The sequence below is a fragment of the Mirounga angustirostris genome, unplaced genomic scaffold (genome assembly GCF_029215605.1).
Source record: "Mirounga angustirostris isolate CCGP_5_RB_7025 unplaced genomic scaffold, mMirAng1.0.hap1 SCAF_15, whole genome shotgun sequence".
In the NCBI taxonomy this organism is placed as follows: Eukaryota; Metazoa; Chordata; class Mammalia; order Carnivora; family Phocidae; genus Mirounga; species Mirounga angustirostris.
Window position 1 is genome coordinate 32,437,937 of NW_026991723.1, and position 27,187 is coordinate 32,465,123.

Below are 27,187 nucleotides of genomic sequence, written 5' to 3' on the forward strand. Positions count from 1 at the left end.
TTCCTTGAAGTTGGGGTCTGTGTCTCTTTGCCTTTGAATCATCAGCACTAAACACAGGGCCTGGCTAGAGGACTCAGGCTCTGTACATAATTCTTGTTTGAATCAGGAGAGTGTTGTTTTGGAACAATCTGTTTAAGGGCAGACAAGGAAATATATAGAACATTATATAAAGATTTTTGTCTAAAGTGTAGCTATTAAGAACACTCATTTTCCTGGGATTTCTGAGTAGCTGCAGATGCACAGCTCCAGGTAGAAGCCTTGAGACACACTTTCCTGGGCGCTAAGGGTGGCAGATTTTGCTGAGTAAGTGTTCATGAACACAGGGTTGTACTGAAGAGACTTTAGAGGAGGTAATGATTTATTTAAACGTTTCTGGCATAAAGGTTTAGCGGAGAAAGAATGCTTTAAATAAGCACATAGAAAACTGCTTTAGCAGTCAGTGGTAAAGTATTTATTTTCTTGGAATGAACATTGACTTTGGAGCCAGAAGACCTGTTTTAAAATCTCAGTCTGTCACTTACCAGCTGTATGCCTTAGGGCAAATAATTGTACTTCTTTCATCATGAGTTTCTTTAACTGCTGAATGGAGGTGTGATTTATTCTCTGTCTCCTTATAGGATTGCTAGGAGGGTCCAGGGATATACTTTGTATAAAAGTGCTTTGTAAACTGTAAAGTACTATACAAATATTTTTAATTACTATTATTTTAATAACCTTATGAAAATACATCATTTTTTGGTCATAGTAATGACTAAGCTTGAACTTGGCATGATGTATCTGTATATAATAGAGTAGGGATTTCAAGGATAAATAAAATATAATTCTCCCTTTCAAATATCATATGTGATAGTGGTTAATTGCTGGGGGATATAGAATTTAGATGGTGCCTCGAATCCTTCTTCCTGAGACTGTGTCCAGACACAGTGAATAAGAGACTTCAGATTTACTCTCTAGAGAAGGAGAAAGGTAAGATTTGAGAGGACATGTCTTAAGCTATGAAAAGGTCTAAAATCAGGCAAGAAGTTTCTCCTGGATGTTTTTGGAAAAGTTAAGAATGGGCTGTAGTATTTTGGACTTGGTTAAATTTTATTCAACTGTGAGATTTTGTAAAAGTACCATATAGCATTAAGAAGTGTCAGATTATTCAGGATAGATAGTTTAAATTTAGTTTGATGCTTTTTCATTAGATCATTTGTTCAGTGTTGTGTGGTATTTAAGAGCATGGGTTTTTTTGTACCTGAGTCTTGTGTTTTGAGTTCTGGCATTACTTTTTACTGAGCATGTGACCTGGGCAATTATTATATAACCTTCATGCCTCAATTTCCTCTCCTAAAACACTCAGATGGTTCTAAGGTACTTGTGTGGATGAAATAAAATACAGTGTACAAAGCATGTGCCACAGCTCCTGATACATCATAAGTGCTCAATCAATAATATTCCATATATTTCAGTTAACAAATATATATTGCATGGGGCGCCTGGGTGGCTCAGTTGGTTAAGCGACTGCCTTCGGCTCAGGTCATGATCCTGGAGTCCCGGGATCGAGTCCCGCATCGGGCTCCCTGCTCGACAGGGAGTCTGCTTCTCCCTCTCCCACTCCCCGTTTGTGTTCCCTCTCTTGCTGTGTCTTTCTCTGTCAAATAAATAAATAAAATCTTTAAAAATATATATATATATATTGCATGTCTTATATATAAGACTTCATAGATCTTGTATTAATGATTCTTGGTTCTAAATGACAGAAACCCAGTTTAAGCAAAAGGACATCTGCTAGTGTATATGGTTGGGATAAGCTAGAAGCATGGCTCAATCCAGAGATCAGATGCTCCTATTGGGTATTTGTCTCAGCCTTTCTCTGCAAGTTTCCCTCTCTCCACTCACTCCCCTCCATCTCACCCCTTGCTCTTTTTCCTCTTCCTTTCTTCCTGGGTAGAGGAGAAGCTGTTTACTAATAAATAAGTATTCAATTATTGTTGACTTTTAGAATTCAAGTCTCTTTAAAAGAACAAACAAGTTGGAGTCAAATTGACCCATGCATGTTTAATATATATCTTCATCAAAGTGTGAGCTCCTAGAGCTGGGGACCCTGTTAGTCTAGTTCACTAGCACATCTCCCATGCCTGGCACAGTATCGGGCATGATTGCAGCACACAGTAGGTTCTCAATATTTGTTAAATAAACAGTCTTACTGAGGAATTTCTTAGGTTAGAATATTGCTTTAGGAATTAGATAGCTTGATAATATTTAATGATATATTGAATTAGCAACCCATGGTACCAACTCCTACTTGTCTATGTAGTAAGTTTAGACTCATTAATATATTCTAATTGCAGATATTAAGACTAATTAGATAATGATGAAAGCTGTATCCTTTTGATGGTTTATATAGAAAAAATACTCTTGGAATTAAGTAGTTTGTTTCTGGTTTAAATACTATTCCTAGAGAAAATTACCCTCTAAATAGGAAAAATAGATTTGTATAAATACTTTAACCAAGTATTAGTGAAATTAACTGCATAAGTTATTCTGATTATTTTTAGGCATATGTATGTATAGTTTTTAAGATATTATTACAAAAGGTTTAAGAAATTGGAAAGATAGTTAAAAAGTAGGTATTCATTTTCTAGTCAGCTATTGGTTACATTTGTAGGAAGAAGAGAGTACAGTGATAAGCAGGAACAAAAATTTTTATTGATAGAGTGGATCATAGTTTACTTAGACCTGAGCCTGACTTGGGAATAAACACCACTGTACTGTCATGCATCCCCATGCTTGCAGTCCACTGAGTCTCATAGACCCCTGCTCAGCAGAGTTCCCTAAAAGAAGCATCAGTGAGGTCTAGTGTTTGCGATTTTCAAAGCAAATCTCACTCTTTTGCCTGAAGTGATGTGATGTAATGCCTTTTTACTAACTGACTGGTAAGCGTGGGTTCTCATACAGGAACTCTAAACTTATATTTAGTACTCTTGATACCCCTGGAAAGCATAGCAGGAGCTTGTAAATTCCTCCAGGATACCTCTTATTTGTTGCTATTCTTTCACTAAAGCAACCACCATCATTTAATAAGAACCAGAGAACTCTCTTCAAATGAAAAGAAATTGCTGAATCAAATCCATAACTCTTAGGGAAAAATCAGAAGGTTAATGCAAATTTATTTACTTTGTAGTTCATGGAATACAAACATTAGTGCTGTTAGTTTAGCAAATTACCATGGCAAATGTCATAATTTACCAGTTACTTTGCCTAGCTTATCTTTTTCCCCAGTTCCTTCCCTCCTTTTCAGACTTTTAATCTTACTGTTTAGATAGCATTTTATAGAAAATACATATTAATATTTTTTTGCAAAAATTATTGTTTGATTTGAGCATATAGAAATATGGCCTTGTGTATGTGTGTGTGATTGCACATGTACAGGTAGGCTTGCAAATAGATTTATGTCTTACTTCTAAGATCTCAAATGTATTCATTCTTTGTAAGCTTACTTTTCAAGGAATAGGGCTTGACTAGGGTGGTGAAGTATGTTTTGTTTGTTTCTCGTGACTCTGTTCCATTTAGTGAAGTCCTTTTTTTGTTTTTAAGATTTATTTATTTATTTGAGAGAGAGCGAGAGAGAGCGAGAGCAAGCACATGCATGCTGTGGGGAGGGGCAGAAGGAGAGAGAATCTCAGGCAGACTCCCCCTGAATGTGGGGCCTGATGTGGGGCTCAATCCCAGGACCCTGAGATCATGACCTGAGCTGAAATCAAGAGTCAGACGCTTAACTGACTGAGTCACCCAGGTGCCCCTTAGTGAAGTCCTTTTACATGTGTCAGGAACCATGCTAATCACTTCAAGAAAGCACGGAAGTTTCCAGACTTTCTGTAAATGAAAATTTTCTTTAGAAGGTCAGTATATAAAACTGAAAATAAAGGAGGAACTGACCTGGCTAAAATGTGTTTGGTGGGACACTGTCCCTCAGTAACTCCTTTCCTGAAGCACTTTCATCAAGAAACACTGGACCCAAGATGGGGGGGGGGTGCAGGAGCAGGCATGGAAAACAGTTTGAAAATCAGTCATTTGATCCTCTAGTCCTAGAAAAATCACTTTACTGCTTACTGTGTTATCATTTGAGTATTTTGGAGAGATCAGTATTAAGGAGTAAAGATTTCTTTTATGTTGCCTATAGTTGATATCAACTAATAATTCATAGTATCTTTTTCCTTTCAGGGGAAAAGACCCATTAGTAGTGTGTAAGACACCCTTAGAACTTAGAAAATATTCAGTGGATTAAGTAACACAAAATATATTCTTTCTTGAAAATTAAGTTTTGTGCAGTTATTGATTTACTAAGTTTTATAATGACTTCAGACAAAAAGTAACTTGATTTTTATGATTGCTCAGGACATCAATTTATATGTATATGGATACTGAACTGTATTTTGAATCCCAGATGAAAAAGAGCTGCTTATATATATATATTTTAAAAGATATTATTTACTTATTTGACAGACAGAGAGAGAGCACAAGTAAGCAGAGAGGCAGGCAGAGAGAGAGGGAGAAGCAGGCTCTCTGCTGAGCAGGGAGCCTGATGTAGGACTTGATTGCAGGACCCTGGGATCATGACCTGAGCCGAAGGCAGCCGCTTAACCAACTGAGCCACCCAGGTGCTCCAGAGCTGCTTATATTTTTAATGCTCACTTATTCACTGGAACTTTCTTGTTAGGATTTTTTTTTTTTTTTTTTTTTTTGCTATAGTTTCCTGACTTATGACTGTCTGCAGATGTGGCTGGTAGAGTTTCTCTTTTTCATTTAATTGTTCTTTAGGAAATAAGCTATAAGATGGCATAAGGGTGGGGCTGAGCTTTGGCTGAATTCCTTTGCTCAGGGGCTTTTTGTCTAGTCTTATAAGGCCTCAGCTCAAATACCTTGTTCTCTAGGCCATGCTTTTAGATGCCTAGCTTTAAGTGACACCTCCTTACAGACATATTCATTGTAGCTCAGGAAGCCCACTCTGAAACTCAGATTTGTGTGCCAGGGTGTCTTAGACAACACCTGTGAGGGGGATGGAAGGCAGGGCTGGGCAGTTGGGGGAAATTAAACTGCATTAGAGCCATGGGCAGATCCCACAGGCAGTTGCAGCTGTCAAGTGCCTCCAGAATTGCTCCAAGTTGAGGCAAGAGGATCAGGCTTTTATATTCACATATGTATCATTCATTGTATATGGGCCACCACTGCCATGATCTTCAGGGAGGGAACATGATTTTGGGTGAGTGTGAGGTAGGGTGAGAAGCCTTCCTTTGGAGAATGCAGTGAGGACCTCATCAGGAAGGGGGAGCCTGGCACCTACCACAGTATCCCTTACAGTCCTACGTTCTGTTTCTCGCATCCATCTGTTTTTAAGAACTGAAAATGAAGTAAGCAATCTTGTATTTTCCACAGTTAACTAATGAGACTTTGTAATTTAAAATATGAATGCTTAAACTATAATAAATGCCCAATATTAAAACTTGTTAACATCATCAGTAATGTGAAAATGTAACGTAATCACACATATAAAATCCACAGTTGTTCAGCCTTCTTTTTGACACAACTAGGAAAATGCCTTGTAAAAAGTATATTGTAAATTAACCACTTCAGAAATAATGAGTTTTGTTTATTTTTGTATATTTGAGTTACTTTTTGATTCCTGAAGTTTTTTGTAACAAGAACCAATGGGAAACTTTGGTAGTAGTTTAATGGCCTTATTTTTTATATCTGCATTTTTTAAAAAATGCTATTGTCTTTTGCTTGGTGCACACTGTAATTTCAGTTTTTCCAGTTGTGAGTTTTAGAAGTGGATAAAGGCAGGAAGGGTAGCTGGGAGATATATTCCGTGGGTATTGGAGCTTTGTTCTGTTAGCAGCAGGCAAGAGACTTTTTCCTCCAAAAGTTGGATTTCCCTCCAGTGATTGCAGTGATAATTGTATATGGCCTTGGGGAGAGGGGTCCTTATTAGCCCCTTTCACTTCCTTCCAGCTGGCATCTTTGTGGTGATTGGTGAGGAAACAGGAATGGAATATGGGGCTGGAAAGCACATCTTGGGCTTTAGAGTTATATTGGTCTGGGGTTGGGTGCCACCTTTATTATCCTTCTTGCTCAAGTAAATTAATCCTTCTAAGCCTTGGTTTCCTCATCAGTAGAATGGAGGTGGTAGTAGTAGAATTTGGATTACAGGGTCTTAGCTCAAGGTCTGGTATGTTGTAAGTGCTCAATTAATAGTGGCAATGATGAACTGTTATAGTATTTATTGGTCAGTTAATCTTTTCATTGAGCTTTCAACCCCTTAGTAACTATAGAGAACAAGTCAGGTAAAAGTGGGGAGGGTCAATTTAGACTCGTTGTCTGTCAGAAAACTCTCCTTGGGGATGTGAGCTTGATTCTTTTTGGGAGATGACTGTAAGAGCAAACAGCAAGAAGAAATGTAAACACAAGAGGAGGAAGGGGCTATTTCACATACAGTCTCAGTTAAAGGAAGGGAGTAAAGAGCAGCCCCTTTTTTAGGACTGATCTGCTTGAGCATGGCGTGGACCTGGAAGAGGTTCTGCCCTGTGTGCTCTGGGCTTGGTAAGACTGCCCTGGATGTTACAGGGTAGGTTGAAGCTGGGCCAGCAGGAGGTGCCAGCAGACCTGTTAGTGAGACTGACAGAGGAACTCAGGAAGCTACTTATGTCAGACAGCCCAGTGACAGAGGTATGGGTGGAGGGGGTGGGGGAAGCTGAGAACATTATTTCTAAGCACATTAGTGACAGCCCCAGGGTTCCCCCCTGCTCCCACCAAGTTAGAGAGACTTTCAGGGAGTGATCTGAAGAGTAGGAGAAGTGCTGATAAATGAGCTTCTAATGGACTTATGGACTGAGCATATCTTGAAAAGAGAAATACAGTGGACCGCTTCATAAAGAAAACCTGAATCAGAGAAATGGATCTACTACATTTTGAAAAATACAGCTTTGCTAACTGATAGAAAGGTCAGCCTGGTATTATTCATTCAAGATAGTGTTTGTATTACACCCATCAGGATAACCTCACTTTAGGTCTCTTCTTTTTTTTTTTTTTTTTTAAAGATTTTTATTTATTTATTCATGAGAGACCGAGAGAGAGAGAGGCAGAGGGAGAAGCAGGCTCCCAAGGAGCAGAGAGCCCGATGTGGGACTCAATCCCAGGACCCTGGGATCATGACCTGAGCTGAAGGCAGACGCTTAACCATCTGAGCCACCCAGGCACCCCAGGTCTCTTCTTTGAGTAAACCACCCAAAGATGTGCTTAGAGGGATTCTTATGTTTTCCTTGGTCTTCATATTAGATCTTTTTTATTTTTTTTTAATTCATAAAAGACTCTGGTTTTAAATAAAACATTACCCTGTAAATATCTAATTAGTGTATTCATAGTTCATTAGTGATTCATAGTTTCTTTTTTTTAAAAATTTTTTTAAAAGATTTTATTTATTTACTTGACAGAGACAGAGACAGCGAGAGCAGGAACACAAGCAGGGGGAGTGGGAGAGGGAGAAGCAGGCCTCCCGCTGAGCCGGGAGCCCGATGTGGGACTTGATCCCAGGACCCTGGGATCATGACCTGAGCCGAAGGCAGTCGCTTAACCAACTGAGCCACCCAGGTGCCCAGTGATTCATAGTTTCTTAATATTAGCAGAATTTTTGGCAGTATTCATTATATCTGAAACAAAAACACTGTCTTAAAGGTTAAATGAACAATTAATAATTTCAACAAACCAGTATGTACTTGAGAATATACAGTGGTAGGCATCTTATTTGGTGGATTTCAAAGAATACAAAGAAGGGCAAGACACATTCATATCCTCAAAGAATTAAGTATTAGCTGCATAACCAAGCAATTGTGGTACATAGTAGAGTGTCTGGCTATGAACTGGGTACTCACTATACAAGGTATGTTAAAAAGGATAATTCATGTGAAAATTTCTGGCTTGTGGTAGGCATTCTCTCCCTCATAGAACTCAGTGGCTATCCATTGAATTGATTTATGCACACTGAACAGCAGGTAGATTTGGAAAGTAGTAGATGATAAATACTACGTGAAAAATATAACAGAATGGCACTGGGAGAAAGAAAAAAGGGTGAGATTGCTGAGATTTATAATGGTCAGTGAAAGCTTCAAGGAGGAGGTGGAATTTGGGCTTGGAGGGCTGGGATTTGAAGTGGAATGGAGGGGGCTGTTTGAAGTGAAGCGTGAGGTCAAAGCCCATGTGAGTGACAGAATAATTCATAGTCTAGCCTACTGAAAGCAGACTGTTGATATTTAAGGCTAGGGCTAGATTGTGTGTGTGTGTGTGGGCGGGGGGGGGGGTGTCTTTGAAAGCTAGGCAGTAAGGAATTAAGGTTCTTATGGTATGATAGTGTTTTGAACACTCTAGCTGCCCAGAGAGATATAGTCAGGGTTCAGTTATGGTAGTAGTTCTAGTTGGGGGCAAAACAAGGTTGAAATTAATGTGATGCTACCAGGAGATGGATATAAGGTTTTGTGTGTAGAGTGGATAGAACTTGTGACTGGCAATGGGGGCAGAGGGATTGAGAAATAAGGAAGAGTTGACTGACAGTTCCAGTTTGGAAGGCTAAGGGAAAATGGAGTTATGAACTGAAATAGGAATGCTGGGAGAGAGAACCATTTTAAAGGGGGAAGTCATGAATTTGATCTTGTGTATTTGAGACTTCTGAAGTGATGGGATACTTTCATGGAAACATCTAGGAGCTTTTCTGGGCCATGGAACTAGGACTTCTCTCACTGAGGTCACTCATCATCTGTAGTAAGCCCCTATGCATATGGGCCCTCCAGCCTGCCTCTATTTAGTCACAAGTTCCTCTTGTTACATAGATTTTAAACAGGGAAGAAAAGTGACACAATCTGATTGGGCTACATGGACTAGAGAGGGCAAGGCTGGAGGCAGGGTGACTATTGAAGAGATGCAGCAGTACTGTGTGTGATAGAGAATAGTGGCTTGGATTAAGTGGTGGCAGTGGGGATAGAGAAATAAAGGCATGAGATTCATGAGACCTCTCTTGAACAGGTACACGGTAGAAGACATAAAACTTGGGGGTTGGTTAAATAGTGGGAGTACAACCACAGACAACTCCCACATTTCTGGACAGTTGGTTGGATGAAGAACTGGAGGAGAAGCAGGTCTGCCAGGAAGATGTTGGAAGATTAAGCTTTGGACAAATTGTGTTTGATGGCTGCCAAATGGATTTGTTGAATAGCTGGTTTGTCGTAGAGTTTCAGAGCTCAAGAGAAATGCTTGGAATGGAGATGTAGTTCAGCACCACAAGGAAGATTTTGAAGCTTTGAGTGAAGGTGGTTCCCTCAGGGAGAAATGTGAAAGCATTCCACAGGAGGCCTGGAGAATGTCATTGTGAGGTTTGGCAAGAGCACAAGGTAGAAAATCGCTGGAAATGAGTTGGATCATGAAACCCAAGGGAAGTGAGTATTTCAAGGATCTGGTGAAAAATTTTAGAGAGGACCAAATAGGTAAGGACTCAAAAATGGGACAACCTTTGTCCAAGCAGTTATATCAAGAATGATAAAAATAGGATTCAGCATGGAACACTTTATCTAAAATTAATGATGTAATGTATGGGGATTAACATAAGAATAAAAAAAAAGAATGCAAAAAAAAAAAAGATTTTATTTTGCTCAGCATAATACCCTCCAGTTCCATCCACATCGTTTAAAATGGCGACATTGAGGAGGGTATGTGCTATGGTGAGCGCTGTGAATTGTGTAAGACTGTTGAATCACAGACCTGTACCTCTGAAACAAATAATACATTATATGTTTAAAAAAAAAAAGTAGAAGGTAGCAGGAAGGGAAAAATGAAGGGGGGGGAGTCAGAGGGGGAGACGAACCATGAGAGACTATGGACTCTGAGAAACGGGCTGAGGGTTCTAGAGGGGAGAGGGGTGGGGGGATGGGTTAGCCTGGTGATGGGTGTTAAGGGGGGGCACGTACTGAATGGAGCACTGGGTGTTGTACGCAAACGGTGAATCATGGAACACTGCATCAAAAACTAATGATGTAATGTATGGTGATTAACATAACATAATTAAAAAAAAAAAAAGATTTTATTTTATTTAAAAAAAAATAGGAATCAGGTTGCAATGGATTCCAGGATGAATGGGAGTGAAAAATGTGGGAGTATTTTTCTTTTTCCCATATCCTTCCTCCCCTCCACACCTTTTATTCTGGAGGATCAGGAACATGATTCATCACTTGAGAGTGACAGAAGTCAGTAAACACTGATCATCTGCTTAGCTGGTGCTTTGTCTAGGGAAAAGACACTGGCCCTTGCCACTAAAGAGCTTGAGAGGAGAGCAGGGAGGCAAAAAGGTAAAAAAAATTAAATTCTGAGTGCCATGGTGGAGGCCTGTATTCCATGTGAGTGAGACAGCAAAAGAGGGAGGGGGAAGCTCTCCCTGGGGGTGACTCAGGCTGAGCTTGGAAAAAGGAATGTGTGTTTTTGTTGACAAAATCGAGGGCATGCAAAGCCAAGAAATAGGGGATGGAAAATAGTGGAGGTGTGAAATAGCAAGGGCCCTGGAAAGAACTTCAAATGATTTGTTAAAGCCAAAGAGCAGGTTTGATTGGGACATCAGAAAAATTGCCAAGATTGCAACAGGCCTGTGTGCCCTTCAGAGCAGTTTGGCTTCTGTCCTTCAGGTTATAGTCAGCCATTGAAGGTCCAGGGCTTTGTCATGGTCAGCTGTATTTGTAGAGATGACTTTAGCACACCTTAGAGGGTAGTTTGGAAGAGAGTGGGGAGCACACCTGTAATGGTCATTGTACACCTTAGTGGCTTAAAGGATGAGTTGCATCAAGGGGACACACTTAGTGCCTTATGGTCATGTATCCAATTTAAAGAATTTTTGTTATTTGTGTAATGTATGGAGAAAATCTTTCTGATGATTAGCTTCTAGAGAAGTTTCATAAGTATCCTTTTAGAAGATGACTTTACTGTAAGTGTTGGCTGTGTGATTTTGTCATAGAGTTGTGTAGACTAACTGAAAGACTATGTCAAAGATATTCTTTATCCTTATATTATGTTTATACTTATGTTTATATTTACATTTATATATATGTTTATATTTTCTTTGAATAGATGATTGAACCTCAGATTAATGAGCTTTAACTTTGATGCCAATTTTCAGAAAAGTGAATCTGGATGTATATCTCCATCTGTGTCCAACCATTTGTGGGCAAGCATATATACATCACATGTGTGCAAGCATGTGTGTGTGTACATGCACATGTGTGTGTGGATGTGTGTTAAGGGGGACATGACCCTCTTGTCTGGGGCATATATAAGTTTTTCTTCTCCTTTTCTGGGTGTATTTGGTGATGTAAACTAGGATTAAAAACTGGTAAGAAGTGGCCAGTGTATAAATAAATTGGATGATTGTCATTTAGTTATGCTAAAATTTTATCTTCCCAATTCAGTTGGAATAATTTCATTAACAGTGCCTTAAGGAACAGGATATATGGTTGAATTTTCTTTTAGAAAATTGCCTAGTTATATCGGATCCAATTAAATTTTGCGTATGTTATCAGTGGCATTAAATGCAACCAAGTGTGGTGTTAAGTAAAATGAGAAAAATTATTTTAGTAAAAAGGAACTTGTACTTAATATATACTGAGCTAGTAAACATAGCAAATGTAGGTTTTAACAATAGCATCATTTTTACTTAAAACATGAAATGATCACTTTATTTTTAATATTCTTAAATTTCCTCATTGAACTGCCTATAATATTTATTATTTATGTAATAAATTGGGAGGGTTTTTGTTTTTGTTTTTTTGTTTTTTTGTTTTTTTTAGAGAAAGAGTGAGTGAGCAGGAGGGGTGGGGCAGAGGGAGAGGGAGAGAAAGAATCTTAAGTGGACTCCATGCAGAGCTACCCAGGTGCCCTGTGAAATTACTATTTTAAAATTTGTTAGTAAGTTCACAGTAGATAAGTTCAAGTTTTTCACTTTGGAAAATACCAGGAACTAGAAATGAGTATTTCTGTTCAAAGGTGAAAATTTTTTTTCTATAATCAATATTTTAAAAGTCATAAAATCATAAAATCAATAAACACTGCCCTCTTATCACTGGTAATTTTTTATTTAAAATCTATTTGAGGGGCACCTGGGTGGCTCAGTCAGTTAAGCTTCTGACTCTTGATTTCAGCTTAGGTCATGATCTCAGGGTCCTGGGATCTAGCTCTGTGTCAGGCTCTGTGCTCAGTGGGGTTCTCCCTCTCCCTCTGCCCCTCCCTCTGCTTATGCTCTTTCTCTCTCTCTAAAATAAATAAATAAATCTTAAAAAATATAAAATCTATTTGAAAAGTATAATGTTCTTAGAAAGGTTTGGTGGAAATATGAATATTGCTATAAGAATTTTGTGTTCTATCCTGCTTGTCAATAAAAACATTTTAAAAGGTTAAAAAAAAAGCACAACTACCTAGGTTTTCTTAAAAACAAAGGCCAAACTAACAACAAAACATAAGACATACAACCAACAATAGCCCTGGATTTCTGGGGTGCTGTGAGTGTTGGAAAAGAGATTCTAGTCTCCCTGCTGTGGCTAGCTGCCTCCCATGTCCAAGTAGTTTACTGGCCTTGAGCCTTTGTTCCTTAATCTGTAAAATGTGATTGGGATGGAGAGCTTGGGCACTGAAATAGGTTGTTTACAGTTTATTTTTCTTCTGTCTAGTGTCCAAGCGATATGATTCTGTGATTGGTTTTCTAATCTCTGTTGATTTCATTTAATTGGAATTGGCATTTTTTTTTAACATGACATTATCTTAGGATACTAGCTGAGCAGTTATAAACCTAAAATTTTTATTTATGTTTAATATTTTAGGTATGCAATACCCCCGGAACATGGAAAACGACTTGAAAGACTAGCTCAAGGTAAACTTGCTTTCTGTGTTTCTCATCTGGATAGATTCTTTGGCCCCCTGGGCTTGGGATTGCTATTATGGAAGTATTGAGGTGACTGTCCCCAGATAACCAGATAAGCATGAGAGTGTACTCCTTTTTAGACTGCAAATTTAAACATACCTTACTGGAACTTGAATTTTTATTTTTTGTGGCTTTGTCTATCTTCATAAGGGCCCGAATGAAGAACTCTATTAATGGTTTCATTCTGTACCCACTTGTATCTGCAGAAAATGCCTTCCTCTTTTCTTTTTTTTTTTTCCTAAAGATTTTATTTATTTATTTGACAGAGAGAGAGAGTGAGCACAAGCAGGGGGACTGGCAGAGGGAGAGGGAGAAGCAGGCTCCCCACTGAGCAGGAAGCCCAATGCGACGTGGGGCTTAATCCCAGGACCCTGGGATCATGACCTGAGCTGAAGGCAGACGCTTAACCAACTGAGCCTCCCAGGCGTCCCTCTTTTCTGTCTTTAAGACACAGAAGAAAACCTTGCCATATCTGTTTATACAAGGGAGGAGAATCTGATTTACCCCCTGCCAACTTCATCTGTTTTGCTAGCCACCCTTACCAAGGAAGAAGTAGCCTGGTCTGACTTATTTCTAGGGAAGGTGAAGTCGAATTTGAGTGTCAACTAGTGTAAGACATTCTGCTTTTATCCAGGATCAAATCCTCAGTGACCATTGTCCTTTTAGTCAGGTGCTGATCTGTTTTATTGGTGTGTTAGGTTTGTCTTTTAGTAGGAAAAGATTTTTGTTCCTGTCTTACATATGCTTTCATTTAATAATGAAATGGGGACACTGAAAAACCCCTTTCATTGACTTGGCAGTTCTGAACAGAAATTGTTAATGATATCTAAAAGTTACTTCCCCCCAAATTATAGAAGAGTATTAGAAGGAACAGTTACAGTATCACATTTGTCAGGAGCATTATTATAATTTTGGCAGGCTAATAACTATAAAGCCTTAGTGTTTTTATAATGTAATACATTGTAGTAATAATAGCAATGTAATTGTAATCCTAAACTTTGTTAGGGACTATTTTCATGAATATTAAGGTGGATGAACCCTGGTTCTGAAGAATAGATTAGAGCGCAGCTGAGAAAATGATTACCATAATCCTTAAATACACAGGCAGTGAACTTTGTGCTAAATCTGTATGCTGAACTATATTCTTCTCTATAATAAATATTCCACCATTTTCTATTTGCCTCACCACCAGAGACCTGGAACCAATGTAAACTTTACAGTATAGAGTCACACACTAAAGTTTCTGCTATAAATTGTCTGCAAAAGCTTTGACATAAACTGTCAGAAAATGACATTCTAGGAAAATGGGTGCCATTTGTTTAATCAATAAGAGGATAATAAACTTGAAGGATGTACAAGAACTTTGAATCAATTGCACGTTTATTCAAAACTGTTTTGCAGGATTATTTTGAGAAATGACACAGGGAAAAGACCCTAAGAGACAGTAGAGGATTCCCATCCTGACTGAGCAGATGCCAACCAAATTAATTAAATTCTGCTAAATAATTAAAATGATAAAATAATACAGTAAATGTGATGGAACATTTTTGGATGTCTAGGTCAAGGCAGCACTTGACACAAAATGAAAAGCAGCCTAGGATAGTTTCCATTATCTTGTCTGCACATCATAATTATTACACTTGCCTTTTATGCATGAATGCTTTCATCTTTGGTTTCTATTGAAATCTTGATTGACTGTGGCACCTACAAATATTTTATCTCAAAGACATTAAGTCTGCATCTAATAAAGCCAGAGTTTGATTTTGCCCTTCAGCTGCTTTTTCATTTATATAGGGTTTTTTTTCAATATTGTGTAGACCTAAGTGTAATAAAAATAAAACCTCAAGTGAATTGTTGCAATTTTTATACTTGTTATGTTTGCCTATAATGCCATTACATTCTTTCTAATTTTTGGTTTGATACAATTGAATGGAAAGTATAAGGGAGAATAGAGGTATAATATTAAATCACGAATGACAGTTTTGAACATTTTCACTTTTTAGAATGTCTAAATCTTATCTATTTTAGAAATAAGACAATATCTTTGCTGTTCTATTGAGTTAAGCAAAGTATGGATTAAAGTAAATTGGGAATGACTGAAATTTTTTGCAAAGGACTGTATTCCATTAGTCTTTTATTGTGGATAAAATGCCAGCCAATATTAAAATAATTGAAAATGATTTACTGTGGTCAAAATTTTGGTTACTGGGAAAAAATATATGAGTTAGGGCTTTGTGCAGCTGAGTTCGGAAGTGTGAATGATCAGTACGAATCTTGTTTCAGATGGCAGTAAGGGAAGTAAATTCTTATACTTAGCAGGTATTTTATTTTATTTTATTTTATTTTTTGAAAAAATAATGGTGTTTTATTTTTTATTTTATTTTATTTTTTTTATTCTTATGTTAATCCCCATACATTACATCATTAGTTTTAGATGAAGTGTTCCATGATTCATTGTTTGTGCATAACACCCAGTGCTCCATGCAGAATGTGCCCCCCTCAATACCCACCACCAGGCTAACCCATCCTCCCACCCCCGTCCCCTCTAGAACCCTGTTTGTTTTTCAGAGTCCATCGTCTCTCATGGTTCGTCTACCCCTCCGATTTCCCCCGCTTCATTCTTCCCCTCCCGCTACCTTCTTCTTCTTTTTTTTTTCTTAACATATATTGCATTATTTGTTTCAGAGGTACAGATCTGAGATTCAACAGTCTTGCACAATTCACAGCGCATACCAGAACACATACCCTCCCCAGTGACTATCACCCAGTCACCCCATCCCTCCCACCCCACCCCCCACTCCAGCAACCCTCAGTTTGTTTCCTACAATTAAGAATTCCTCATATCAGTGAGGTCATATGATACATGTCTTTCTCTGTTTGACTTATTTCACTCAACATGATACCCTCCAATTCCATCCACGTCGTTGCAAATGGCAAGATCTCATTCCTTTTGATGGCTGCATAATATTCCATTGTATATATATATACCACATCTTCTTTTTTTTTTTTTTTAAAGGTTTTATTTATTTATTTGACAGAGAGAGCGAGAGAGCACAAGCAGGGAGAACAGTAGAGGGAGAGGGAGAAGCAGGCTTCCCGCCAAGCAGGGAGCCCGATGTGGGGCTCAATCCCAGGACCCTGAGATCATGACCTGAGCTGAAGGCAGACGCTTAACCATCTGAGCCACCCAGGCGCCCCTATACCACATCTTCTTTATCCATTCATCTGTCGATGGACATCTTGGCTCTTTCCACAGTTTGGCTATTGTGGACATTGTTACTTAGCAGGTATTTTAGTTGTGACTTATTTTAAAACAACATTCAGGAAGAAGGAACAGAAGAGTCATTATTATGAAGGATTAATTTAGTTTTTTTAAAAATAGTTTTGCGGTGTGTGTGTTTTAATGACTAGTAGTCTTGAGTTTAAACCTGTGGAACGAGAGCCTTAGCCTTATTTGCAGGGATCCCTGTTCCAGGAGGTGGACAAGTAAGTATCTGTGGGTGGGATGCAGGCAGTCTGTGGACTTTCTGAAATTATACTCAAAACTGGTCATATATATGTGTTTCTGGGAAGCCATCTTCAGATCCCTTCAGAGGGTTTGACCTAATTGAGATTGTGAACCTGCTGTCAAGAGACTAGAAGAGCAGCAATAAATAACAAGTCATTTTAATTTTTTTTAAAGATTTTATTTATTTATTAGAGAGAGAGAATGAGAGAGAGAGAGCATGAGAGGGGGGAGGATCAGAGGGAGAAGCAGACTCCCCGCTGAGCAGGGAGCCTGATGCGGGACTCGATCCCAGGACTCCAGGATCATGACCTGAGCCTAAGGCAGTTGCTTAACCAACTGAGCCACCCAGGCGCCCAAGTCATTTTAATTTTATGAACAGATTCTAAATTGACCCGTTCTCATACCTCTGTCTTGGAATTAGGAAAATACGCTTTTATCTGCTGTCTCCTCTCCAAATGATAAATACCTTATTCCCTTAAGCATTCATTTAGCTGATCATCTGAAAATATTATATTAAAATGCCTGGTTGTGAAAGGCTAATAAATAAAAATACCCCTGATTATAAATAATCAATTTTAAGGAGTCCCCTAAGCCATAAAAAATGAAGAAGTTCAGTAATATATTCTCTGCCTTTATGCCTAACTCATGCCTTAGGTGTGGAGAACAATGTGTGGTATGTCAGGGTCTTTCTATCAGCTGAGTTGTATTAAGAATGGTTCAGCAGTCCCTAAGCTTACTTTTCTCATAATTTGATGTCAGATATCGCTGTGTTTAAATATATCTGAATATTTTATGTCTGGTTGTCTTCTAGGATTTTAGACATTGGTCAGTAATACATAGCATATCCAAGCTAATGTAATTCTAATGTGTGAAAGACAATTCTGAGAAGTGACAGCAGAGAATGGGAAGGAAGAATTCAGGAAGGGAATATTGGCTGGCAGGGAGGAATTACTATGGAGGGAAATTAAGAGTACTTTGATTTTTTGGGTGGAAGCTAAGCCAGGAAAATTCTGGATACCTTGACTATGACCTGTTTGAGCCCAAAGTATTTGGCCTAGGGAGTCCTTGATCTATGCCTGTGTGGTCCATGTGTCATATCAAGAGGAGAGAAGTGGGATCTGAAACAAAGTGGTCTTAGGAATGCAATGAAAAACCATATGTAGTGACCCATATACTTGTTAAATTAGGTGGAAATTTTAACTCTAAATGTTCTACCAGCCATCTTGAAATGGAAAAAAACTTGACCATTACACACTAACATAACATAAAAAATAAGTAAATAAACAAACAAATAAATAAAAAACAAATCTGTAACATGTTTAAAAAAAAAAAAGACCACAATCAGTGTGAATTTCTTTCTTACTTTCTTTCTTTTCTTTTTTTTTTTTTTTTTAAAGATTTTATTTATTTATTTGACAGAGAGAGCGAGAGAGCACAAGTAGGGGGAACAGCAGAGGGAGAGGGAGAAGCAGGCTCCCCGCCAAGCAGGGAGCCTGATGCGGGGCTCGATCCCAGGATCCTGAGATCATGACCTGAGCCCAAGGCAGATGCTTAACCATCTGAGCCACCCAGGCGCCCCTCAGTGTGAATTTCTGGTGCTCCTCTGGAGTGCTCCATGGAGCTCTGTCTCTCCTAGTACTGATGTTGATGGATCATGGGACACTTAGAGCAGAGTGAAGCCTGTTTTGATAGATTATGGGAACTTAGAGCTGAGTGAAGCTTGTGATAATTTTGTACCCCTTCCTGAGAAACTAATTGCACCATGAATGGAAGGATGTACAGAGGGTCAACTAGAACTTAAACCTCTAAAGTTGATGTCTTAAGTAGGGATGTGGATAAAAATAACCAGGTTTCTCCCCACATACTGTAGCTCATTGGTTCTTTTCATTAAGTTTCTTAAGAAATTTCATGTGTAAATTCAATATATCTGTCTAAAAGCATTTCCCACAGAAGCAATCCTTCCACATCCTTTTTCTTGTTCTTTTCTTACCATTTGTTTGAATGGTTGCTATATATTTTCAAGCCTATCAGTTATATGAATATCACAAAAAACATTGTAAAAGCTGTATCAAAACATTCTTGGGTAAATTTCAATTATATTTAAATGAAATTGTCTTAAAATCTATTGCTAATGTGAACATATATTCTACATGTCTGATTTCTTCATCTTTCCTCCTTTCTTCCCTTCTTCCCTAAGTGACTAATAACTAATTGAAGCTTCTCCAAAGTAGTTTTCACAGATCCATTGAAAAAATTACTAAACTTTGATTTGTAACCTTTTTCCAAGGCTGAAACTTTGGTGATTTAATAGCAACAGCATGTGTTTGTGTTTGTCATGTGAGATTAGGATTTAAATGGAATTCCTTAGTGGGGTACCTGAGTGGCTCAGTCAGTTAAGTGTCTGACTCTTGGTCTCAGCTTAGGTCTTGATCTCAGGGTTGTGAGTTCAAGCCCTGGGTGGGGCTCCACACTGGGCATGGAGCCTACTTAAAAAAAAATAAAAGGAATTCCTTAGTAACAGCTAATATATTAGAAAATGTAAACCAACTGACAGTTTGGAGAAATTTTTATCCGAAGGAAAGAACACATATTTTTAAGAGTATATCTCCTCTATTTCTAAAACAATTCAAAGGGACGCCTGGGTGGCTCAGTTGGTTAAGCGGCTGCCTTTGGCCCAGGTCATGATCCCAGCGTCCTGGGATCGAGTCCCACATCGGGCTCCTTGCTCAGCAGGGAACCTGCTTCTCCCTCTCTCTCCCTCTGCTTGTGCTCTCTCTAAAACAATTCAAAAACATTTAATGATTATTTTGGAAGGCCAGATTAATTGAAGTTTAATATACTTACAGTAAAAGCCACCCCCTTTAAATATTCAGTTCAGTAAGTTTTGACATATGTACAGTGGTAGAACTACCATCATCATCAAAATATAGAACATTTCCAATTCCTTGAAAAGGTTTTCTTGTGCCATTTCTCAGTTAATCCCTCCCCACAGCTGTTGGCAACCACTAAATCTGATTTCTGTCCCTAGAGTATCATAAAAATAGAATTTTACAGGATGTAGACTTTTGTGTCTCCTTTCACTTAGAATAGTGCTTTTCACATATGATCACTTTTCCACTGGATACAGGACATGCACCTATATTCAGTGGATGCACCTCATTCTTGAGAGTGCTTATGGGTTTCTACACTTCCCATGCTGCACAACTCCTAGCAGTACTTTGTAGTCTTAGCAAGGGTAAGGGTACTTTCAGGGCTTTGGGGCTCCTTCGGGATCTTTGGAGTACATGCTTTTTATTATGCTAGCTTTTCACCCTCTTTCATATTGTTTGGATTGGAATAATGGTTCCAAAGACCATCGTTCTTGCTTACCACTGTATAATATCTTACAAAACAAACAAAAATATTGTCTTTAGTTTGTTAAAGAATTGGCAGCTAGCAGTGTCCTTTCTTTGTAGATAGTATAAATGAGGTACAGACTCTCAAAATCAAGTTATATTTCTAGATGAAATTATATAATGTGTGGGCCCTGCCACAAAATAGTACAGAATGGAGAAAATGAGTGGGAATATAGAAGAAACAAGATTGACCGTGAGCTGATGATTGTTGGAGGTGGGTGATGTGTATGTACATGGAGGGTCATTATACTCTTCTACTTTATGTTTGACATTCTCGGTAATAAAAAATTACATAGTTCTCATCATGATCAAAAATAAATAAATAAAAATCAAGTTATGTAAGCAGTTTATTATAAGTTTTTATTATTGCTCTTCCTTTCTCTTGGATTCTTCTGGAAATATATAATTAAATTATTTTGCTCCTTGGATCCTATGCAGGATTGCAGTTTGTTCTAATTTGGAATATTTATTTAAAACAGATTATGTATTCTTACTATTAAACAGTTTAGTAGAAACATAGATTGTTTTTCCAAACTATTCTTTCAGTGTTCTACCTCCAAATCAGATGCCATTTCATTGGGAGTTCATTGATTTATCTGTCACAGAAATCCTAATGTGTTACTTGTGGGGAGGAGGTGGTATGGACGGAATAAGTTGTTTTTTTTTTTTTTAAAGATTTTATTTATTTGTTAGAGAGAGAGAGAGCACACAAGCAGGGGGAACAGCAGGCAGAGGGAGAAGCAGACTCCCTGCTGAGCAAGGAGCCAGATGCAGGACTCGATCCCAGGACCCTGGGAGCATGACCTGAGCCAAAGGCAGACGCTTAACTGACTGAGCCAACCAGGCGTCCCTGGAGGGAATAAGTTGTAAAGTGGTGTCCTTACCAGTATCCATTGCTTGGAGAGTAAAAGAAGTGATTACCTATCTTCTCAGTCTGGTCTTTCTAGTTTTACAGAGTTTTTACATTGGAGCCCAATTGTGAGTGGTCATTTGGAATCCAGGCTTGAGTTTTGATATTTAATTTTAAAACAAAAGAGAGAACCAGATAGAAGAATCAACAGGTGACTATGAGGTTAAAAATAAACCTATATAGTTTAACTCAAGTTGTTCTAAGAGTTCTACCTTGACTGTTGGAACTCCTTTTTGAGGGGGAAATTTGTTACTTGTAACCAGAACTGTTAGGTTTAGTAAGAAGACCTAAAGGGATAAAGCAGTTTTTAAGGCTTAGTAACCATTGACCTTTGATGACAGCACCCCAGTTATTTCTTTAGGTCTCTTGGGATTGTGATTCCCCCTTCTCAGCTAGCAGGCTGCAGAGAGAGTGGAAAAGGAAGATTCATTGAATTAGCATGAGGACTGGAGTCAATTTGGTGGAAATGAATAAAACGGATAAAAAGAATGGTTACTTTTACTGAAATTTACTTTGTGTCAAGTGTACCAACAAGTTTTTTTTTTTTAATTGAGGTAAAAGTCACATAACATAAACTATTAAACCATTTTGAAGTGTACAATTCAGTGGCATTTAGTATGGTCTTATTGTGCAATCATCACCTCTATCAAGTTCCAAGAGAATTTCATCACCCTAAATGGAAACCTTGTATTATTAATCAGTCCCTCTCTTTTCTCTCCCACTTCTCCCTTATCCCTGATAACCACTAGTGTGCTTTCTGTCTAGGTATTTACCTTTCCAGGATATTTCAGTATACATAAAATCATGCAATATGTGACCTTTTGTGTCTGGCTTCTTTTACTTATCATCTTTTCCATTTTATAGTATGTATCAGTATTTCATTCTTTTTTATGGCTGAGTAATATTTCTGTGTGGATTTATCACATTTTATCAGTTGATGGACATTTAGGTTGCTTCCACCTTTTGACTATGGCTAAGTTTTTTGAGCATTATCTTGTTGATTCCCATAATGATCCAGTGAGGACAGCCACTATGGAAAAGAGTATGGAGTGAGAGACGATGGACTCTGAGAAACAAACTGAGGGTTCTAGAGGGGAGCGGGGTGGGAGGATGGGTTAGCCTGGTGATGGGTATTGAGGAGGGCACATTCTGCATGGAGCACTGGGTGTTATGCACAAACAATGAATCATGGAACACTACATCTAAAACTAATGATGTAATGTATGGTGATTAACATAACAATAAAAAAGATATAAAAAAAGAGTATGGAGTTTCTTCAGAAAATTAAATATGTAAGTACTGTATGATCTGACAATTCCTCTTCTGGATATATATCAAAGGGAAATTAAATCATTGTTTAGAAGAGATATCTGCACTCTCATGTTCATTGCAGCATTATTCACAGTAGGCAAGACACAGAAACAACTAAAGTGTCCATTGACATTTGAATGGATTAAGCAAATGTGTTATATATGAAGACAATAGAATATTATTTAGCCATAAGAAGGAAATTCTGCCATTTGTAACAACATGGATGAATCTTGAGTACATTATACTAAGTGAAGTAAGTCCGACAAAGACAAATACTGTATGATCTCCCATGTGGAATCTAAAAAAACTGAACATACAGATACAGAGAACAAATTAGTGGTTGCCAGAGGTGGTGGGCAAAGGCGGAAAGGAAATGGGTAATGGCAGTCAAAAGGCACAAACTTATAAGAAGGTTAAGTTCTGGGGATGTACTATACAGTATGGTGGCTGTAGTTAATACTGTATCATATATGTGAAGGTTGCCAAGAGAGTAGATTTTAAAAGTTCTTATACACACAAAAAATTATAACTGTTTGAGGTGATGGATGTTAACTAAACTTATTATGGTAATTATTTCATAATATTTACATGAATCAAATTCTTACTCTGTACCTTAAACTTATGTTACATGCCAATTATGTCTCAATAAAGCTGGAAAAAGAGACTCCAGTGAGGAAGATAATAACTGTACAGATGAGGAAACTGAGGAGCTGAGAGATCATATGACTAGTCAGAGCTACATGAGTGTTGGATTTGTCTTTGGAATCCATATCTCAGCAAGGCTCAGCAAGTTCTTAACAACTATTCTCTCTTGTTTTGCGGGCCATGTGGACAAGGTGAGGGTGGCTTTAAATATTTCAGACAATTGGGTCTTTGGTCTAAAACTTAGCTCTGCTATTTAATACCAGTGAAAAGGTGTGTTTGTCAAGAGTGGTAAAGGAGAGAAGAAAGTTGGTGCTCAAGTAAGTGTGTGTGTTAAGCACCAGTAAGAGGGGATTAAGTAAGATTTATACAGAATCCTGTAGCATAGTTTGCACCTTGTAGTCTGCTCCTACCAAAGTATCCCTATAGAAGAAGAGACTGGGGGCGCCTGGGTGGCTCAGTTGGTTAAGTGTCTGCCTTTGTTTGGTTCAGGTCATGATGTCAGAGTCCTGGGATCAAGCTCTGCATGGGGCTCCCTGCCTGTGGGGAGTCTGCTTCTCCCTCTCCCTCTGCACCCCCCTCCCGCTTGTGCTTGCACGCTCTCTCTCTCAAATAAATAAAATCTTTTAAAAAAGAGAGATACTGAAACCCCATAACCCCACAGCACTCAAGCAGATTTTGTATCTTGTTCCCTTAATACATTTGTTTTTATGTAAGAATAACCCAAGTGACCTAACATGACAAAAGTAGATGCTGCAGAATGATGAGTCAGGTTTATTCTGTGTGTTCTGCATATGGCATATTAGCTGGTGACCATGGGGTGTGAGGTGTGGCAGTAGGATGCTAGCTGCCATTTCCACTACTAGATGATTGAAGAGTCAGTGTAGAACTTTTTCTTTATTGGAACTTCTTGATTTCCAAGATTGTGAAAGAGTGGACTATTGCACTGTGTGACTGATAAACTGGAAAATTTTATGGACTGTTATAGTACTTTTATGGAATGTTATAGTGTTTCTTCTAAATAAATTATTCAAAACTTTAAAAAGAGAACATCAAGAAAGCAAATATTAGAGTAGAAAAAATGATTCTGAAAGGCGTATTTTAAAGAACTTACTTGCAAAAATTTTAACACATTTTTTCTTTTCTTGGTGACTCTTAAAAAACTCTAATTGTCTTAAGTTGAATTTTTACTTAAATATTATCTTTTCTATCAGAGTTACTTTTGTTGTTTTTTTATACAAGTGACTCCAAAGTTGTTTTTTTTTTACTTATTATAAAAGATACTAACATTTCTTCAGCCAGCATAGTTCTGAGTTTTTAAAAATATTATCATTTTGTATCTAATAGTATTCTGGTTATATTAAGTTGCATATATGTTGAATAAAATACTTTTCATAGACTTGGAGTGAGGGTGAATATGAACCATGTATTCTTGTGGATATTTTGAGGTAAAATTCATTTTGAGACACATGCTTTGAATGTAATTTGTGCTGTTTATGAGGTGTTTTCCAGCAAGTAAAATATAATTCTGATAGCCTGTTGTAAATATAAATTCTAAACCAAAGTTTTTAATACACTGCAGATTACCTTCCTTCAGTGGTTTTCCGGTTTAAATTAACTTACGACCAGTCACCGTATTGTTCAGGTCCTGATTACAAATCCATATCAAAAGAAAATTGAATAGACTCCTCTTTCTTCATTGACTTTAATTTAAAACTCAATTCATTTAGGATGCACAAAGTTACAGATTTGAAAAGTTGATAAATCCACTTGAATTGTAATATTAAAATATGTCCATGGGTTTTGTGTTTGGGGACCACCCTGCTGTGCTTTACTCTCTGTGGTGTAAGACTTGGCCATTGTATTAGTGTGGTATTTTCTCTCCATTCACTAAAATCTGCGTTTTTTTCATAGGGTTGCTTATTTGGTATAATGTTTTATTTTCTATTTATGTATAATAAATATTAACCATACACAGAGGGCTGTGTCAAATGACCATATAGGGCAAAATGATTCCTTTTATTCCTTTTGGTACTGTAGGGAATGATAGTATTTCTCTCTCTCTCTTTTTTTTCCTTTTTTCTTTTTTTTTTTTCAAGATTTTATTTATTTATTTATTTGAGAGAGAGAGAATGAGAGAGAGCATGAGAGGGGAGAGGGTCAGAGGGAGAAGCAGACTCCCCACTGAGCGGGGAGCCCGATGTGGGACTCGATCCTGGGACTCCAGGATCATGACCTGAGCTGAAGGCAGTTGCTTAACCAACTGAGCCACCCAGGTGCCCTTTTTTTCTTTTTTAGAGAGGGAGAGAGTGCATGCGAGTGTGGAGGCATGGTGGGGGGCGGGAGGGGCAGAGGGAGAGGGAGAGAGAGAATCTTAAGCAGGCTCCATGTCCAGCATGGAGCCCACTCTCACAATCCTGAGATCATGACCTGAGCGAAATCAAGAGTCAGATGCTTAACCAACTGAGCCACCCAGGAGCCCTTGGAATGATAGTATTTCTGTTGTTTCCTTTGGCATGTACTTTTAAAATTTCCAGCTATTTATTTTTTTTATTTTATTTTTTTTTAAAGATTTTATTTATTTATTTGAGAGAGAGAATGAGAGACAGAGAGCACGAGAGGGAAGAGGGCAGAGGGAGAAGCAGACCCCCTGCCGAGCAGGGAGCCCGATGTGGGACTTGATCCCGGGACTCCAGGATCATGACCTGAGCCGAAGGCAGTCGCTTAACCAATTGAGCCACCCAGGCACCCTCCAGCTATTTAAAAAATTCAGATGCAGATGCTTAAGCAGAATATACTACTTTTTGCAGGTGGTTCCTTATACCCTAATGGCTCTTTCCTGGCTGATTGATCTGTTTCCTTCTGATGATCACATACTCCATGGTGGCATCAATAAAGTCTTACTTACTTTATTTTTTTTCTTTTTCTTTTTTAAATTTAAATTCAATTAGCCAACAAATATTAATCATTAGTTTTTGATGTAGTGTTCAGTGATTCATTACTTGCATATAATATACCCAGTGCTCATCACATCACATGCCCTCCTTAATGCCCATCACCCAGTTACTCCATCCCCCCACCCACCTCCCTTTCCTCAACCCTCAGTTTGTTTTCCGGAGTCAGGAGTCTCTCACGGTTTGTCTCCCTCTCTGATTTCTTCCCATTCAGTTTCCCCTATGATCCGCTGCGCTATTCCTTGTGTTCCACATATGAGTGAAACCATATAATAGCTGTCTCTCTGATTGACTTATTTCACTTAGCATAATACCCTCCAGTTCCATCCATGTCGGTGTAAATGGTAGGTATTCATCCTTTCTGATGACTGAATAATATTCCATTGTATATATGAATCACATCTTCTTTATCCATTCATCTGTTGAAGGGCATCTCGGCTCCTTCCACAGTTTGGCTGTTGTGGACATTGCTGCTATCAACATTGGGGTGCATGTGCCCCTTTTTTTCACTACATCTGTATCTTTGGGGTAAATACCCAGTCATGCAATTGCTGGGTCATAGGGTAGCTCTACTTTTAACGTCCTGAGGAACTGACATACTGTTTTCCAGAGTGCTGTACCAGCTTGCATTCCCACCAAAAGTGTAAGAGGGTTCCCCTTTCTCCACATCCTCACCAACATTTGTTGTTCCCTGTCTTGTTAATTTTAGCCATTCTAACTGGTGTAAGGTGGTATCTCATTGTGGTTTTGATTTACTTTAAAAATATTCTGTGAAACACTTCTATGAGGTTAAAATGGTTCATGGTTAGTTAATGAGTACTAGTAGTCCTTTTGTCAAATTGGTCACATGCTTGAGCTATTTGCATGTAGTGAGCTACAGAGTTAGATAAGTAACATTTCCAGTGGCTTTCTCTTCATTTTGGCAGTGGAGGAGTTAAACAGCATCTGTTCTTCACCTTGTTTTCCTGGTGAGTTCTGTTTTCCTTCTGGGTTCTCTCTCTAGGATTCTCCTCTGTCTTTTCCAGGTGTCTCTTTCCCTTCTTGCTTTCCCACTCAATTTGGCATGGTGATGTTTGTCTCTGAGTGAGTAAGGTGAAGAGCAGGGCATTATGCATGTTCATTTTCCTGTAGCTTGCATAGCTGAATGAATGAATGAGTCTGCCTCAGACAAAGTGCAGGAATGAAGTCAGTGGTGGAGAAAACGACTATATTTTGGTCCATGATATACTGTTGAGTGAAAGGATTGCTGCATGTTAAGCTTCCTCACTTAAAGGACTCCTCAAAACACTGCTCCCACACAGACTGGTGGGGTAGGTTTCCGAGCATTTGACCAGAGCTGTCCAGGAATTTGGTTCAGGAAACTGGTAGCAGCTAACCTTTTTTTTTTTTTTTTAAGTTTTTATTTAAATTCCAGTTAGTTAACATACAGTGTAATATAAGTTTCAAGCGGGGCACCTGGGTGGCTCAGTTGGTTAAGCGACTGCC

The 27,187-nt window shown here is 38.3% G+C and overlaps 1 protein-coding gene across 17 annotated transcripts in view; it reads left to right on the forward strand.

Annotated features, from left to right (window-relative positions):
- The window catches only part of KDM4C (lysine demethylase 4C), a 459,829-nt gene that overhangs the window by 100,463 nt on the left and 332,179 nt on the right, over window positions 1-27,187 (forward strand). For all 17 annotated transcript variants that reach the window (XR_010407538.1, XR_010407537.1, XR_010407539.1 and 14 more), the window contains one exon: window positions 12,882-12,931. Coding sequence is in view for 11 of the 17 variants with exons in the window: in XM_064578944.1 (XP_064435014.1) it covers window positions 12,882-12,931 (50 nt within the window). In the remaining 6 variants the exon portion in view is untranslated. The remainder of the gene's footprint in view (window positions 1-12,881; window positions 12,932-27,187) is intronic.